Source organism: Erythranthe guttata, chromosome 9 (assembly GCF_056151865.1).
Source record: "Erythranthe guttata isolate IM_541 chromosome 9, IM_541, whole genome shotgun sequence".
Lineage (NCBI taxonomy): Eukaryota > Viridiplantae > Streptophyta > Magnoliopsida > Lamiales > Phrymaceae > Erythranthe > Erythranthe guttata.
Window position 1 is genome coordinate 2,747,197 of NC_142541.1, and position 16,861 is coordinate 2,764,057.

General features: G+C 36.6%; 1 protein-coding gene across 1 annotated transcript; it reads left to right on the forward strand.

Annotated features, from left to right (window-relative positions):
- Nucleotides 1-2,547: 2,547 nt before the first annotated feature.
- On the forward strand, nt 2,548-16,384 carry LOC105959685 (ABC transporter A family member 7). The gene is made up of 18 exons (XM_088823540.1): nt 2,548-2,722; nt 8,604-8,991; nt 9,537-9,619; nt 9,739-9,883; nt 9,991-10,110; nt 10,198-10,322; nt 10,485-10,643; nt 11,408-11,570; nt 11,652-11,777; nt 12,663-12,746; nt 13,264-13,619; nt 13,766-13,966; nt 14,074-14,183; nt 14,259-14,343; nt 14,907-15,035; nt 15,142-15,247; nt 15,378-15,466; nt 15,552-16,384. Exons 1-18 carry the CDS (start codon nt 2,642-2,644, stop codon nt 15,849-15,851), a joined length of 2,850 nt encoding a protein of 949 aa, XP_088679666.1. The 5' UTR covers nt 2,548-2,641; the 3' UTR covers nt 15,852-16,384.
- The last annotated feature ends 477 nt before the right edge of the window (nt 16,385-16,861 follow it).

Sequence of the window (16,861 nt, forward strand, 5' to 3'; positions counted from 1 at the left end):
TTCATGATCGAATTGCTGTGCTAATTGCATATGCATTCATAAACCCATTAAAATACCTAATTTATGATTTCTTGAGTATGGTCATGAGGCTATAGGTATATCGTGCATCCAAGAGCTTGTTGATAGCATTTTATCTAGTTTCTTTCAATGTTCTTTTAATTAATCCTTGAAAAGAATCAACCTATTTGGCTAACTTGGTCTACTTGATTTCCTTCATTTTTCAAACTTGGTTCATGCTTGGGCTGATGTTCTTTAGTTTTTCGAAAATATTTTAAATTCCAGATTTATAAGGATTTTTGAATTAAGGGGATCTAGATATTTTGTATTTTTTTGCGGCTTACCTTATTTGCCGCAGTCTTCACAGACCTTTGTTCTAACTAGGACTCTAAGTCTATCTTTAGCACAGACTGATCAGAAAGGGGGAGTAGTAACAACCTCTGCCGTTACAACTTGCGTTGTGATTTCCTGCGCTTTGAATATTTTTGTTTGATATGTCATGCGTTTAAGTTTATATACTGATATTGCAGGAACATTTAGTTGGTTACGACATTTTTATGTCGAAACATTTAGTGTCCTAACAGTCTGTGTTACAGGGGGAGTATATCTCTTCTGCAGGGGGAGTAGTTCTATTTTGCAGGGAGAGTTCTTGTTAAACATGGATTCTGACCAATCTATGCCAAAGGGGGAGATTGTTGGCGCCAGATTTCCGAGTATTGAAGATCGAGGAAATCCGCGGAGTTTTGGAATTAAAAGATTGGCAAAGATTTGTTTTCCATGTTTATTTTAGAATTTATTAGAGTCCTATTTTATAATACTTCTATTAGGACTTATATTTATTTCCATGTATTTTATTCTAGTTAGGTATCTTTTGTACTTATCTAGAATAGAAGTAGAGATCAACTAGGATTCTATTACCTAGTTAAATAGATTTCTTGGGGTTCAAGTTAGGTCTTAGGGCTTATTTTCGTGGCTATATAAGCCTCCAAGACATACAAGAACCGTGCGCATTATTTGGAAGAAAAACCACTTCATAGCGTCGAAGGTTTGCTAAGGCGTTCTGCGGAGCAGGACTGTGCCATCGTTGCACTGTGCCATCGTTGTGTGTGCCTATATATACAGATCTGCTGTATAGATCTCAAGGGAGATCAGCCGCGTTTCTGAAGGGAATTCAGGCCTGAAGGGAGTTCGAGGCACGCGGTGTGGAGCTGCTGTTGGAAGAGACACGGAGTTCAAGTTGTGTACAAGAACGGCATATTACATAAAGAGGGAGTCTTTAGTGTTTTTAATAAGTCCTATTAATGTACACTGTAAATCTGAACTAGTGAAATCGTGTTTGCAGGTCCACGTGGATGTAGGGCACATTTGTGTCTGAACCACATTAAATTCTTGTGTTTGTTTACTCGCTTTCAGTAGTTTATAACTGTGTTAACACAAGAATTGTAGTTGTAACTGCATACTGTTCCCACAACAACTATTACAACTTCGGTTAACAGATTTTCATAGGCATTTAAAATCAACAATAATGTTGTTTAATTGTAATCATGAAATGAGTTATAGATATTGAATTATGAAACTATGGGGTTCTAGGTAACCAATTTTTTTAATCCTTCACTTGATTCCATTATAACTCATTGTATTATAATCCCTAAAAATCATGAGTATCTTATTTTACATTGGTTTTAAGATCAAAAGGAATTTCTCAAAAAGTCCCCCATATGTTTAAATGCTATAGGCACTCGTAGAATAACGATCTTGGTTTGATACGTCAGCTGCTAAATCACATTTATGCCTAGCGATTGAAGCAAGAGAGTATGTCAAACAATCCAAGTTCTAATCTCATCTTCAACGATAGTTATGTCGAATTTGTCATACATAGTTAGCCTAGTATGGTTTACGTTTCTCGACAGTTTGTAACCTATTACACGAGAGTGTAGGTTTACCCACTGCACCTAAATGGTTAGCTGCGCATTCCTTCATTACATAAAAACATTTAATAATGAAATTACTAAGGTGGTGTTTGAAAAAACTTATAGAAATATAGATTGAGTTTTTTTTTTTTTTTTTTTTTTTTTTTTTTTGCGTATAATCTGTTTTAGTTGTTTGCAAAATAAACTTTTGCTTTTGTTTCTCTTAAAATAAGCTGCTATAAGCTGTAATTTTAAAAACAATCATGTACATATTTTTTCTATTTTAGTTGATTTTCCAACTAATTTGCGAACACGCCCAACTTTTAGAAATAAGCACTTAAATGCAACATAAATCACAATCACGAATTTCTGCTTTTACATAAGCTTTTGCAAACACCAGCTAAGTAAGAGATATTTCGAGATCTAACCAAATAGATTATTAGGGTCAATTAACCATTTCTTATTGACTAAAAGAAAAAAAACGTGCAGGGGGCATTTTAGTTATTAAATGAAGGTTGATAAATTCCACCAAGTTTCTAACTTCCATTAAAACAGAGAATTCATATATATATATATATATATATATATATATATATATATATATATATATATATATAACGGTATATAACAGATCGACAGCTAATGGAAACACACAGCATCCAGAATCTTCTAAACTGAACCAACAAGAAAAATACGAAGTTCGAAAAATTTCGGAGAAAAACAAACAAACAAACATGGCGGCAGATTCATCAAACGGGCCATCGAGTTTTTGGACTCAGGCAAATGCTTTGGTGAGGAAGAATCTCATTTTTCAGGTGTGTTTGGTTCTTTCTGCCTCAACTTCTGGAATCTTTTCTTATTTTGTTTGATGAAATGATGGCCACTCCGAGGTAAGATCAAATTACGAAAACACTTCTCTTGTTTGGGTAATTACAGTCATCCCCTCCTTTTAAATATTTGCAATAAAATTTACGTAATTCTGTTATTTACCGTATCAAATCGTATATTTAGTTTGGTAAATGGTATAAAATGTAGCTTACCGAAATTTCAGTTCGATTTCTTTACCGAATTAACATCCTTAAATTTACCCTGAAGGAGTTTTTTCATACAATAATACATAGTTGAGATGAATGACTGTAATTACCCAAACAGGAGGGAGGTTTTCGTAATTTAACTTTAACTGAGGGGGTGGTCGTAATTTGCCCATGCTTGGTTTAAGTTCTAATTTTCTTCAAACAACACTTATTTTTTTTCTTTCTTTCTTTTTTCTCCAAACTTAATGCTTCTATTAGTACTTCCGGGCCATGTCTCGTTTGGTTAGAGAGATTAGCTATATTATTAACTAAATAATTGTACTTTGTTTGATGTTTGATATCTCTAATAATTTACTGGTTGATCCACAAATATTATATTATCATGATTTATCTTGTCTTGTCATACTGTTAAATGAATTTTTTTGTTGGATATCTTATGGTCGGACAAAATAATTGAGTTGTCTTTAGATTATTTAATCTTATTTTTACTAATCTTATCTTAACAACTAAACGAGGCATGTTTTAGTTTTCTTTACCTCACATCTCATGTATTTATTATATGTAGTGGGCGTGTAGTTGGCCACTTGGCCTGTCTTTTCTGATCGAAGAACTATGAATTACTAGAAACAAATCATTTTCGGCATACCTAGATCTTCTATGTTTCTTTTTTAGATGAATAGATCTTCTATGTTATGTTTATGCAAATGGCACTAAGTATAAATTTTGGTGTACAAATTTTTATAGCGGGAATATTGTTCGAATGTCGAACCACTAGCAAAGCATGGATTTTGGGTCCCGGGGCTGAATGCATTAAACAAATCTTATATATAAAAGAAAAAAACGCTAGGCAACCCTAAGAAACCCTGATGACATTTTTTTAATTATTTATTTTTAATATTTTTTTGTACTAATTTTATAACTATATTTTTCAACAATTATCAAAATTAAAACTGCACCGTGAAGAATCCTTACAACTCCGATCTCCTATTTTTCAACAATTACATTCTTAAATTTTACTATGTTAGTGTATTATATTTTTTTAATTATGTATTAAATTTATCATTTTTTCACTTTTAAACTACGATCCCGTGCATTGCACGGGGAAATATCACTAGTATAAAATAATAGGGATTTGAAAAATGTTAGGGTGACTTTTTCCTTTCTAAATTTTGTTATAGTTGCACTTCTCTAGGCTGAAATCGCATGACTTTCCCCCTTCAAAATTTTGTTATAATTACACTTTGCCTCAAAATGGGACTTTCCAGCATACTTTTCAGTGGTTTTTTCATATCTCCGTCAACTTGAATTTCACCAATCCCACCCAAATATAATAGATGTCATTGGTAGCGGCACAATTCCGGCCAAATTCTCCTCCCTAAACCTCTCTATCAAAGCAGCGACTCAACTCTGTCGGCCCCACCATCGAAATTCGCGCCTCATTCCGTCCACAGCGCACTAGTGGTTGAGGTGCAAACAATGTCCCACATCGGTTTAATATGGGAAAGATCACTCCTTTATAAGGAGGGGATAGCAACTCCATTGGTATGAGGCCTTTTGGGGAAACCCAAGAGCAAAACCAGTTGGGTTCGACCCAATTTGGACAATATCATACCAATGTGGAGTTTGTGATATCCCGTCGGGGCTCAACAGTGGTATCAGAGCCATGGCCCAGTCTTAACCATGTGGTGGAAATTGCCGGAATCTGTGTGAAATTTCCGGTGGTCCTCGATGCCGAACAAAAATGGTGAGCTCCCGGTGCGCAAATGGCAGGCGGCTCGACGAGCTCCATGTATGGGAGGCTCGGTATTCCTTTGTTCGAGGCTCGGTGCGCTCTGAAACAAAGATGGTGTGAGTAGGGGAGGCTCGGTGGTCCTTTGTGGTCCGACCTATGTGGTCCTTTTATAAGTAATTTACAAGAAAAAAAGAAAGACAAGTGAAACTTTTTTGTTATTAAATTTTAAATATATTTATTATCTTAATATTTAAAATTTAAATACAAATAGAAAAGCTCTCCAACACGACAAAAAAATGAACGCGCCCTCGTGAAAATGAAGTCGAGCTTTTGTATTAATGTTCACGCATAAATATGAAATTAAGTTCTAATGTGGAAAGCACGGCCGCCGCTCTCTAAACACTTTTCCCTGTCATCTCGCCGTCGTCAATCAATACCCATAGGAGATATTAATATTAAATGATACATTTCACTAATAGCTTAAGCTTTTGGTTGAAGTGGTCATTCAATATGGTATCAGAGCCAGACCATGAAAGGTTTTGAGTTCGAACAACTATTTCGGAATTTCTTTATTTCGAGCACTAAATCAAGTATTCAATTTTCTAAAGCTTTGTTTGGGGAATTTCAGATTTTTTTCTTTGGGCAAATTACCAAAACCCCCCTAAGGTAAGTCTGAATAACGGAAATTCCCCCCACGTTCTCGTAATTACGAAAACCCCCCTGAGGTATGCAGACATCTTACAAATCGCTCTAACGGTGTTAAACTCGATAGAATCTTTTTTATTCTCCCGAATATTCCTCCGATAATACCAATTTTGCCCTTTTACACGAAATTACCCTTAGGGGGGTAATTGTAAGCATTTTATTTACCCTTAGGGGGGTAATTCTGAGTCATAACTCGTTTTCCGGCCAACTTCCCGCCGGTGTTTTCAACCTCACTAACCTGGAATCGTTGGACATCAGTAGGAACAATTTCTCCGGGGGTTTTCCGAGTGGGATTCCGCGGCTCCAGAGTTTGGTCGTTCTCGACGCGTTCAGCAACAGCTTCGCTGGAAACCTACCGGCCGACGTCTCTCAGGTGGAGTCTCTCAAAGTGCTGAATTTCGCCGGAAGCTACTTCAGCGGTCCAATCCTGCCGGAGTACGGCTCGTTCAAATCGCTCGAGTTCATCCACCTCGCCGGAAATTTCCTCGGCGGTGCAATACCGCCGGAGCTGGGGAATCTGAGATTTCTCTCACACATGGAGATCGGCTACAACTCCTACGAGGGCGAAATCCCTTGGTAATTCGGTAATATGAGCGACCTTCAGTACCTCGATATCGCCGACGCAAATATCTCCAGCCAAATCCCTAAACAACTCAGCAACCTCACGAAACTCGAATCGCTCTTCCTCTTCAAGAACCAACTCACCGGAAAACTCCCGGCGGAGCTCAGCAAAATCTCCACCCTCAAAAGCTTAGATTTCTCACTATATTTAACGGGCGTAAATTTTTGGGCATTGATGTCAGATCAAAGTCCATAACACTAATAATTTCTTTTTCAGCTTTTTTCTTTTATTTTCACATATTTAACAGAAGGATATAATAGACATTTCACGTTTTCGGTTAAAAAAATTCGGTCAACCGTTAGTCAAGGGGGGTTTTCGTAATTACGAGAACGTGGGGGGATTTTCGTTATTTAGGCTTACCTCAGGGGGGTTTTGGTAATTTGCCCTTTTTCTTTTCTTTTCAATTTCAGCCTAAATTCAAAGTTTTGGCAAAACACGGATATGATAAACGTAAGGGAAAATTATGAGAAACCCCCTAAGATAAGGTCTAACTACAAAAATCCCCTTTCTATTTGTGTAATTATAAAAAAAAAAAAGAAAACCCTGAAGTATGTTGCTGCTTTACACAGTTCCCTACGGTGTTATGCAAACATGAGGGAGAACTTCGTAAATAGGCCTTACCTCTTGGGGCTTTTCGTAATTTGCCCTTAACTTAATTCAATTGGCTTTAGACTCATCACTTTTTGGGCAAATTACAACCCATGAGTTATGGTCAAATTATGAAAAATTCCCTTCTGTTTGGGTAATTACAACCACCCCTCAACTATGTATTAACTTACGAAAAAACCCCTCTAGAGATAAATTTATAAGGGATGTTAAATCGGTAAACCGAACCAAGATTTCGGTACGCCAACATTTCATACCGTTTACCGAACTGAATATACGATTTGATTCTGTAAATAACCGAATTACATAAATTTTATGTAAAAATATTTAAAAGGAGGAGGTGACTGTAATTACTCAAACAAGAAGAGTTTTTTTTTATAAATTGGCCATACCTCAAGGGTTGCCCATAATTTTACGGCTTTACGCCCATACTATTTTTAGTTTTTTGTCTTCAAATCTAAATAAGGTTGAATTGTAACTTCCATTTTATCTTTTGTTGAAATTCATTAAACTGAATTTAAGTGCTGAATATAGTAAAGCAACCTTAGTGCAGAATACAGATTGGTAGCGCAAGAGCGCTGTGTTTTGGAGCCTTAGGCGTTGAACAACATCATATAATTTTCGAAGAGTTTTCTTTATATCTGTTGACTTATAATTCTTGATTTGTGTGCATCTATCTGAATCGACACTTAAAAAGAAACGTCACTTCAAAAGAAAATGAGGGTAGTATTTCAAAATATTTAGTAGAGAAGCGGTCGTCTTTTGGGGAAATGGAACCGCGAAAGAGTGAAGTCTTTTGCAATATAAGTTTCACTGAGTTAGACACGGCCACGGGTCGGTTCGGGCCGGTTCCGGGCCGGTTCGGACCGGTTTACGGTTCACATTTTCCGGAACCGGAACCGGCCTGTGGCGTGCACGGTTCACCGGGCCGGGTCGGCCCGCCGGTTCGGGCCGGTTCACGGGCCTATCCGGGCTGGTTCCGGGTCGGCCCGGAAATTTTGAATTTTTATTTATTTTTTTTTTTTTTGAAATATTTAATGAATAAGTAAATTAAAAGAAATACTTTTAAATAGATAAAGGAAAATGAAATAAATGAAAAGTCAATTTAGAAGCACAAGTTTAAAATATTTGATGAATAAATAAATTATAGGAAAAATTGGGGTGTGAGGGTATTTATAGGAAAAATTGGGGGGGTTTTGGGGCAAAAAAAATTCAAAAAAAAGTAAATAACAGCCGGTTCACCCGGGCCGGTTCGGGCCGGTTCACTAGCCGTTATTTGCTTTTTTTTTTTTGAATATTTTTGAATATATATATATATATATTTTTTTTAAATACGGGTGAACCGCCGGGCCGGCCCGGCGGTTCACGGTTCACCAAATCTAAGAACCGGGCCCGTCCCGGGTAGGACGGGCCGGTTCACGGTTCCGGGCCGGTTCACACGGTCAACGGGCCGGTTTGGGCCGGTTCCGGGCCCAAAACCGGCCCGTGGCCGTGTCTACACTGAGTGTTTATATAAGGGTAAATAGCACTTAAGCCCCATGTGATTACAAACTTTTGCAGATGACTCCATGTGCTCGTAATATCATCACATAACTTCCTTGTGGTTTATTGGGGTAACTTCCGTTAGTTTTTCCGTTAAACTTAACTGCGTGTATTAAACTTCAAGGGGGTCTTATGCAAAAAATGAAAGGGAACATGAAAGCACAAGGGGGTCATCTGCAAAAAAAAATTACTTTGACGTTTGATACTGGCGATTAAGTTTGACGGAAAAACTAACGGAAACTACACCATCAATCACGAGGGGGTTATACGCTGATATTAAAAGCATAAGGCGGTTATCTGCAAAAGCTGGTAACCACATAGCGCAGTCTGTTAAGTGCTACTTACCCTCTATATAATAAGCCTACGTGGTTGCTATTAATGTCATCAGTTCGATTTTAGTATATGAGGAATTTGTTTTTTTCTAAAATGGTTCAACGATTTCCTTTTCGATGCAGAAACGTAATATCAAGACGAATGTTCGACTCATTTTGTTCCCACTTTTCTTGTGTTTGTTACTACTTCTCATCCAAAAATGGGTGAACTATGAAATAGATAAGCCCTCAAGAAGGTGTGGATGCATTTGTGTCGATACCGGGAAGGGCCAATGTGAAACAAGGTGTGGGATCGAATACTCGACTCTGAAACAAGGCTTCTTTTGTTCCATTCCTCATCCTACGGAATGGCCTCTGTTATTACAAGTGCCAGCTCAGCAATTTCGTGCTGTAAGAACGTCCGATCATCTTGTATCATCGTACGGAGACCTACCTGGAGATTCATGCAAGAAAACGGGTTCCTGTCCCGTAACAATGCTTATCACAGGAAATAACCAAACATTTGGTCAATGTATGTCCTCTTTAGTTATGTTAAGGTATTGGGTAAATTACGATGCCCCTTGAGGTAAACTACGAAAAATAACTTGGGTAGTTATAACCGCACCCCTCAATTATGAATTTTCTTACACATCCACCCTTATGGTTTCAAATTCAACAGGAGCTTTCAAGTTCCGTGGAATATTCTCTAGTTTGTACTCGTTTTGTGCAAAAAGACAGTTTCTAATGCACCACAATCTGATATTTACAAGCCAAGAGCCACATCTTACGATCATCTCGTTTCAAAAGGTGGAGCTGGAATGGGGTAAAACGGGTACAAACTGGAAAATATTCCACATAACCTAAAAGATTCCACTAAATTTGACACCATAAGGGTGGACGTGTAAGAAGATTCATAGTTGATGCAGGTGGTTGTAATTACCCAAACAATAGGGTTTTCTTTCCTTCGTAATTTGACCGTATCTCAGAAGGTGGCCGTAATTTACCGTAAGGTATTTAATATCTCCTGTTTATTTAGAGCATGAGGTTGCGCTTAACGCTTCTCATTCGAATTTGTAGCTGTGGCTGGAAACATGTTCTCAAAACCATTCAACAACATAAATTCCTCAGATAGTTTGTACAACTTAGCAGATAATGCCTTGGTTAGTAGTATTTCCTTTTTTTTTTTTTTTTTTTATATATTTTCTTTTTCCTATAGTAATTTGTTTTATGGTAATGATAACTTATGGTATATGTATGTATGGTATTTCTTGTTATTCAGGGTTCGGAAACCGAGACTCGGTTCGATAACGTTCTCGATGCCGCATTTCTTTTAAATGCTCCCATCGATTTTCTTCAGCCTCAGTGTCCATCAAATTTTCGGTTTTCTCTTGCTTTCCGATTAGGTTCCGATACATTAGAGAAGGGTAGATCTTATGGAATTATTTTTCTTTCCATAATGTAATTAACTTTGCATACCGGTGCACGAAATAAGTCGCTCAACTTGTTCTTAGAGCTTACGTATAAAATGCAGATGTTCGTTGCTCTCAAGTCGTACAATTGTGGCGCAATAGTTCTTCCGAGATTAACGATGTGCTATACAGGGGTTACCGTAAGGGGAACTCTGAGAGAAAGATTAACGAGATTTTAGCAGGTTCGGGACTACGGAATCGTTGTGCACAACTGTCACCAACTTAATGTGAACGACGTAACTAATTGTCGATCTCCTTCGTTTTCGCAGCTTATGATTTTGTGAATTCAAACGATAATCTGTTCAACGTTACCGTATGGTACAATTCGACCTATAAGAATGACAAAGGCAATCAACCTATTTCCTTGACACGGGTGCCTCGTTCAATAAATTTGGTATCGTGATTTTGTCACTTTATGGTTCAACTACTAATTCGAACTTTCCGAAGGAGATACATTTTCACTATATATAGCCTTCGTATTTTTAACTCTAAAATAATTCATGCATCATATATTCATAACCTACTCTGTAGTTAATTCAGTTAATTTGCATACCAGGTTTCAAATGCCTATCTCCAACTTCTGCTTGGACCAACTGCGAGAATGGTTTTCGAGTTTGTGAAAGAAATGCCAAAGCCCGAAACGAAACTCAGGCTGGATTTCTCTTCTCTCCTCGGGCCACTCTTCTATACATGGGTTATTGTACAGCTCTTTCCTGTAAGTTCAATTAGTAGTTTTCCCTGGTTTTGTCTACGACTATTTGAAATGTTACATCAGATCATAAAGTTTGCTATTTTGGTTTGTGGTTTTTATTCTTGGGTAAATTACACCTACACCCACGAGGTATACTAAAGTAATTTTTAGATCCTTGTGTTATTGGCAATTACAGCAATATCCCCCTGAAACAATTACTGGAGCCAAGATTTCATGTCCTAGGGACCAATATGCATTATATTTATTTCTTGCGAGACAGTTAGTGCTACCATAGACGAAAATTTATAAATCTGTTTGGAAAGTGAGGGAAAAATCTGGGAATTGTATTGAGAATTTCGAAAATGAGTTTACAAATCTGATGTTAGCTGCTGCTAATTCAGTTATCCATAGCTAAGTGATCTGCCACATGTCAGTTGATCATTGGTTCGAATATTAAAATAACAAAACAGAATACAACTGAAGAAGCGTGTAATGGAAGACGCGCCTTTATAAGTCATGAGCTGCGCCTTCAAGCGAAACGCCGTCGTTTGATGGCTTAACTGCCAGCTGAGCCGACAGTTAGGGCTCGTTACAAAATCTTATATAAAACAATAAGGATTTAAGAAATGTTAGGAGAGGCATGTCAACCCTGAAATGTTAGGACAGTTAGAACCATAACGGAATTATAACTTATCCAGGGATTTCTAACAATGTTCCAGGGGTGATTGTTATTACCAATACTACAGTCTACAGGGGTGTAGGTGTAATTTACTATTCCTTCGTTGCAGGTTACACTAACATATTTGGTCTACGAGAAAGAGCACAGACTAAGAATTATGATGAAAATGCACGGGCTCGGAGACGGACCGTATTGGATGATATCTTACGCTTATTTTCTAGCAATATCTTCAGTCTACATGCTATGCTTTGTCATATTTGGCTCGGCCATCGGTAAAACAAATTATATATTAAATCGTTTTCGGGTTCCTTAGAAGTTGCTTAATCAAATCCCGTAATATGTTTGGCTCTCAGGATTAAACTTCTTCAGACTAAATGATTACAGCATCCAGTTTGTGTTTTATTTTCTCTACATAAACTTGCAAATCTGTTTGGCTTTTCTTGTTGCTGATTGGTTTTCTTCCGTGAAAACTGCTACAGGTATGAACCTCAACTTAACAATTTATTTAGTTTATTTTTATAATTTTTAGGGTAAATTACAAGTATACCCCTGAGGTATGTTAAAATAACTTTAATGTCCTTGTAGTATCAGTACATTGTTAGAAACTTTAAGGCCTCGTTTGCTTAGTGTTATTAACCTCTATTAACTAAATAGTAGGGGTTAGTAAGATGTTTGATTGATGAGATTCGTATTTAGTCAAACCCGCTACTACACTCAAAGCCCGCAATTAAATGTTATTATTTGGTTAAATTAGTAGCGATTAATTTTGTAGGGGTGATTAAAAGCGAAAAATACAATTTTATCCTTGAAACAATATCTTAATTTTGTTAATTAAAATATTTTTTAGACACTCACGTTTAATACCAGAATTTAAGAAATTTAGTACAAGATTTAACCTAACGAATCAAACATCTTACTGACTAAATAATTAATTAGTCAGTGGGATGTTAATCCAATCTCACCTAATCCAATATAATCCGATATATGTAAGCAAACGAGGCCTAACGGAATAGTGCATTGGATAAATTATTCCGTTATGATTCTAATGGATTATTAGTTTCAGACAGTGGTGGAGACACCATATAATTAGAGGGTGACATAGCTCTCATAACATTTTATATAAGATTTATAATTTTTCGCCTATGGTAGTATTAACGGCTCCGCGCAAAACAAATATAGTGCATATTGGTCCCCGGGACATAAAATATTGACTCTGATAATTGTTTTAGGGGTATGACTTTAATTATCAATACTACAAAGACCTTAAAGTTATTTAAGCATACCTGGAGGGTGAGGTGTAATTTACCCTCATTTTTAATGAAAATTCTTGGTTTCAAACTAATTAAAAACCTACAAATTCTCAGTTGTGGGGTATATGATGGTATTCGGAACTGGGCTATTGGGTGGCTTCCTTTTCCAGTTGTTTCTCCAAGACTCTTCATTCCCAAGTAAGTAAAACCTTTTTGTTCATTTTTCTTAGTATATTGGTAAATGTTTACTTAACTAACACAAAATAAGATTCCACGACACTAGCTAGGGGTGGTAAACGAGCTAAGCCGCTTGTGAGATGGCTCGAAAAAAGCTCGAACTCGAACTTGATTTTTTCGAGCTCGAGCTTTTTTTAGTCGTTCCTGAGCTCACATCCGGCTCGCGAGCCTTATTTTGTTTAAAACTTATTTTTTATTTATTTTTATATATTATTTTTTATTTTAATAATGTATATATAATTACAGTTTATTGTTGATTTTGAATTTATTTTATTAGAATCTAGTATTTTTTAATAATAAAATTAATAATTAAAAAAAAAAAAAAAAACCAAAATGAGTTTGGGCTCGAGCTCGAGCTCGAGCTCGGCTCGCTCACACCCGTAACAGTAGCATAAACAATACTTTCGTTAAAATAATATTGTTCTTTCTAACTACATTACTTCTGTATACAATTTTACCTATCATTTCATCAATGCAGAAGCATGGATAATCGCTATGGAGTTATTTCCAGGATTTTCCCTCTATCGCGGGTTATACGAGTTTTCACAATACGCCTTCAATGGAAACTATATGGGAAGTGATGGAATGCGATGGAATGATTTAAACAATAGCAATAACGGAATGAGGGAAGTCTTGATCATCATTGCAGTTGAATGGTTAGTCGTTCTTTGTGTTGCATATTATGCAGATCAAGTTGCGTCTTCTGGAAAAAATCCCCTATTTTTCTTGCGGAAAAAGCCAAAGAATCTCCAATCGTCTTTCCGTAAACCTAGCTTGCGAAGGCAGGGTTCTAAAGTTTTTGTTCAGATGGAGAAGATTGATGTTGACCAAGAGGTAACCTATTGTCTATTGTTATATTCATGAAGAGCCTTTTTCAATATCGGAAACTATTTTTCTTCTCGATTTTTCGTTTTAATTCAATAGTTGCATTTGCATCCTCGTTTTTTTTTTTTTTTTTTTTTTTGGTGTATTTGATTTAGAGGGAGAAGGTTGAACAGTTACTACTTGAATCGAGTACAAGTCATTCAATCATATGCAATAATCTCAAAAAGATATATCCAAGTAGGGATGGAAATCCCGAGAAATTTGCAGTAAGAGAGCTCTCACTTGCTTTGCCGGAGGGAGAATGCTTTGGCATGCTTGGTCCTAACGGTGCTGGCAAAACTTCATTCATCAACATGGTTAGTTCACAGGCTTGGTTCTTTTATTGGGAATCATTCTTCACATTATCCGCTCTAGAGTTCGTTTTGATTATCCATATGATTTAATCATATTTTTGTTTCGTCAGATGATTGGGCTCGTAAAACCAAGCTCTGGAACTGCATACGTTCAAGGACTAGATATACGCACTGATATGGATAGAATATATACCAGCATGGGTGTGTGTCCGCAACACGAGTAAGCATCAATTTAAATTTTATAACTTTAGGAATCCGTTCGTAAAATTTGATACTTTTTTCAAACAATTTGCAGCTTGTTGTGGGATATGTTAACGGGACGAGAGCATCTACTTTTCTATGGAAGGCTTAAAAATCTCAAAGGTGCTGCCCTAACACAAGTAAGTCTATGTTATTTTCCTTGAAACATTGTGCAGCATAGCATATATAGTGAAAAACTTCAAGAAATTGAGAGTTCATGCATAATGCATGTGTATGATTTCCGTCGAGTAAAGACTACGTACGACATATGAATATCTCACATATGCACGATTTGTATAAAATTATAATACAAGGCCTCGTTTCATTTGCTAATATACGATCAGCCAAGATAAGATTATGCAATCTTATATATTATGAGTGACCAATTGTGTATACTTACGTTATGGGGTTTCAATAATGCATATTTGCCTCGTATATAAACCTAAATGAGGGCAAATATTATATTATCATGGCATATCTTGCCTTCTGGGCATGTTTTTTTATTGGATCATCGAAGGTCCAATAATATAATTGAATTTCATTAGATTATTTAATCTTATCTTGGCTAATCTTATGGTGACAACCAAACGAGGCCTAACTGTATTATGTAGTTATCTGTTACGTTTTGATGAATGGCTAGATATGTTAGTCGGGGATGGAGAATCGTTTTTAGCTTTATAACTTGATATATATTGTGAAGCAGGCAGTGGAAGAATCTCTCAAGAGTGTGAACTTATTTCATGGCGGGGTGGCAGACAAACAATCGAGGAAATACAGTGGAGGCATGAAGAGGAGACTTAGTGTCGCCATTTCACTTATCGGAGATCCAAAAGTACGTACATCCATATCCTTAATATTTAGTTTCAACTCGTGTTTAGTTCGACGTTAAGTTATTGGTATCGTTAAATTAGTTACGTTATTACCTTATTCGAATTAAGGTGGTGTATATGGATGAGCCGAGTACTGGATTGGATCCTGCTTCAAGAAACATGTTGTGGGACGTAGTGAAACGCGCTAAGCAAAACAGAGCTATAATTCTCACCAGTAACGTATTTGTCTTTATTTTGCTTCTTCACATGCGCGCGCGCGCGCACACACACACAATTATCTACAGGTGCACGTGGAAACCTTTATTTTAAAAGCATTTAGCTCGGCATCTTATTTGATAATTCAGCGCATTCAATGGAAGAGGCAGAGCATTTATGTGATCGTCTCGGAATTTTTGTCGATGGAAGGTTGCAATGTGTCGGAAACCCGAATGAGGTAATGTCAAATGTTTTATTTTCAATATACATTTGCTTTGCAACTCAACCAATTTTTTACGCGTATTTACTAATTAAAATGACAGCTCAAGGCTAGATATGGAGGATCGTATGTATTCACGATGACAACATCACAGATTCACGAGGAAGAAGTAGAAAACTTGGTACGAAAACTCTCACCGAACGCAACAAAGGTATACCAAATCTCAGGTACACAAAAGTTCGAGTTGCCAAAGAACAAGATAAGAATAGCAGATGTGTTTGAAGCAGTCGAGAATGCAAAGAGTAAATTCAGTGTTCAGGCGTGGGGCCTAGCAGACACGACATTAGAGGATGTATTTATTAAGGTTGCAAGAGGGGCTCAAGCAGACAGTACTCTCTCGTGATAACACGATGGCGAAAGGATGTGATTCGGCCAAACTATTTTGCTTCCGAAATTTCAAAAAAAAATTGGCAGTAAACTGATGAATACTGAAAAACTAAGCAAAATCGATAGTAAAACCGATGAATACTAGCAGTAAACTAGTGACAAGTGTTTAAACTGTATATAATACTTATGTTTTACTTATCGACGACGAGATTTCCTGGAAGACGCGACTGCGTATAAATTATAGAGAGACAAAGTTTATGATCGAGAGAGGGCTACATTTTTCGGAGAAATCAGTTATTGTCATGAGCTTAGGATTCACTTCATTTTCAGCTTATATACTAGGGCATTACGGTTATAAAATTTTCATTGAGCGATGGGCTTATATGCAAAAATTGGAAAAAAAATCTCTAAAATGACAAATATTTTGCGACGGAGGGCATATTAATATTTTGATTTTGGGACTTTTGGAATGGTTTAATCCCATTTTGCGCTCTTGAAATGTAATTGAACAAAAATAATAGCACTTTGCACAATCGATAAATCATTTTCTAATGCACCATGAATTATATAATTAAAACTTGGGTAAATAGCATTTTTTTTTAGTGAAGGTAAATATCATTAAACCACCTAAACTTTGCCCAATTTTGCAGATTATCACCTCAAAAAAAAAGAAAAATAAAAAACAAATATATATATATGTATATATATATACTCCAATCCCACCCGAACTTAATAAGTTGTGGCACGTTGCCCCTTGTTTTAGATTTTGAGACAAAAATTGCCGGAATTTGAAGCATGTGCGTTACAAGTTTTTGCAGATGAACCCCTTGTGCTCGTAATATCAGCACATAACCCCCTTATTTATGCGGGATAACTTCCGTTAGTTTTTCCGTCAAACTGAACTGCGTGTGTCAAACTTTTATATGTTTATATAGCATATTTAGAAATGTACCTATATACTTTTAATATTTTCATGTTTCCCCCAAGTTCCCGTATCTCCATTTTTTGGATATGCCGTTTCCCCGT

Bases quoted from the DNA above. Each gene is read 5' to 3' on its own strand.
- LOC105959685 (XM_088823540.1), top strand. From the start codon at position 2,642: ATGGCGGCAGATTCATCAAACGGGCCATCGAGTTTTTGGACTCAGGCA. The intron at 10,644-11,407 runs GTAAGTTCAATT...CCTTCGTTGCAG, and splicing joins TTATTGTACAGCTCTTTCCT to GTTACACTAACATATTTGGT. The intron at 14,344-14,906 runs GTAAGTCTATGT...ATTGTGAAGCAG, and splicing joins AAGGTGCTGCCCTAACACAA to GCAGTGGAAGAATCTCTCAA.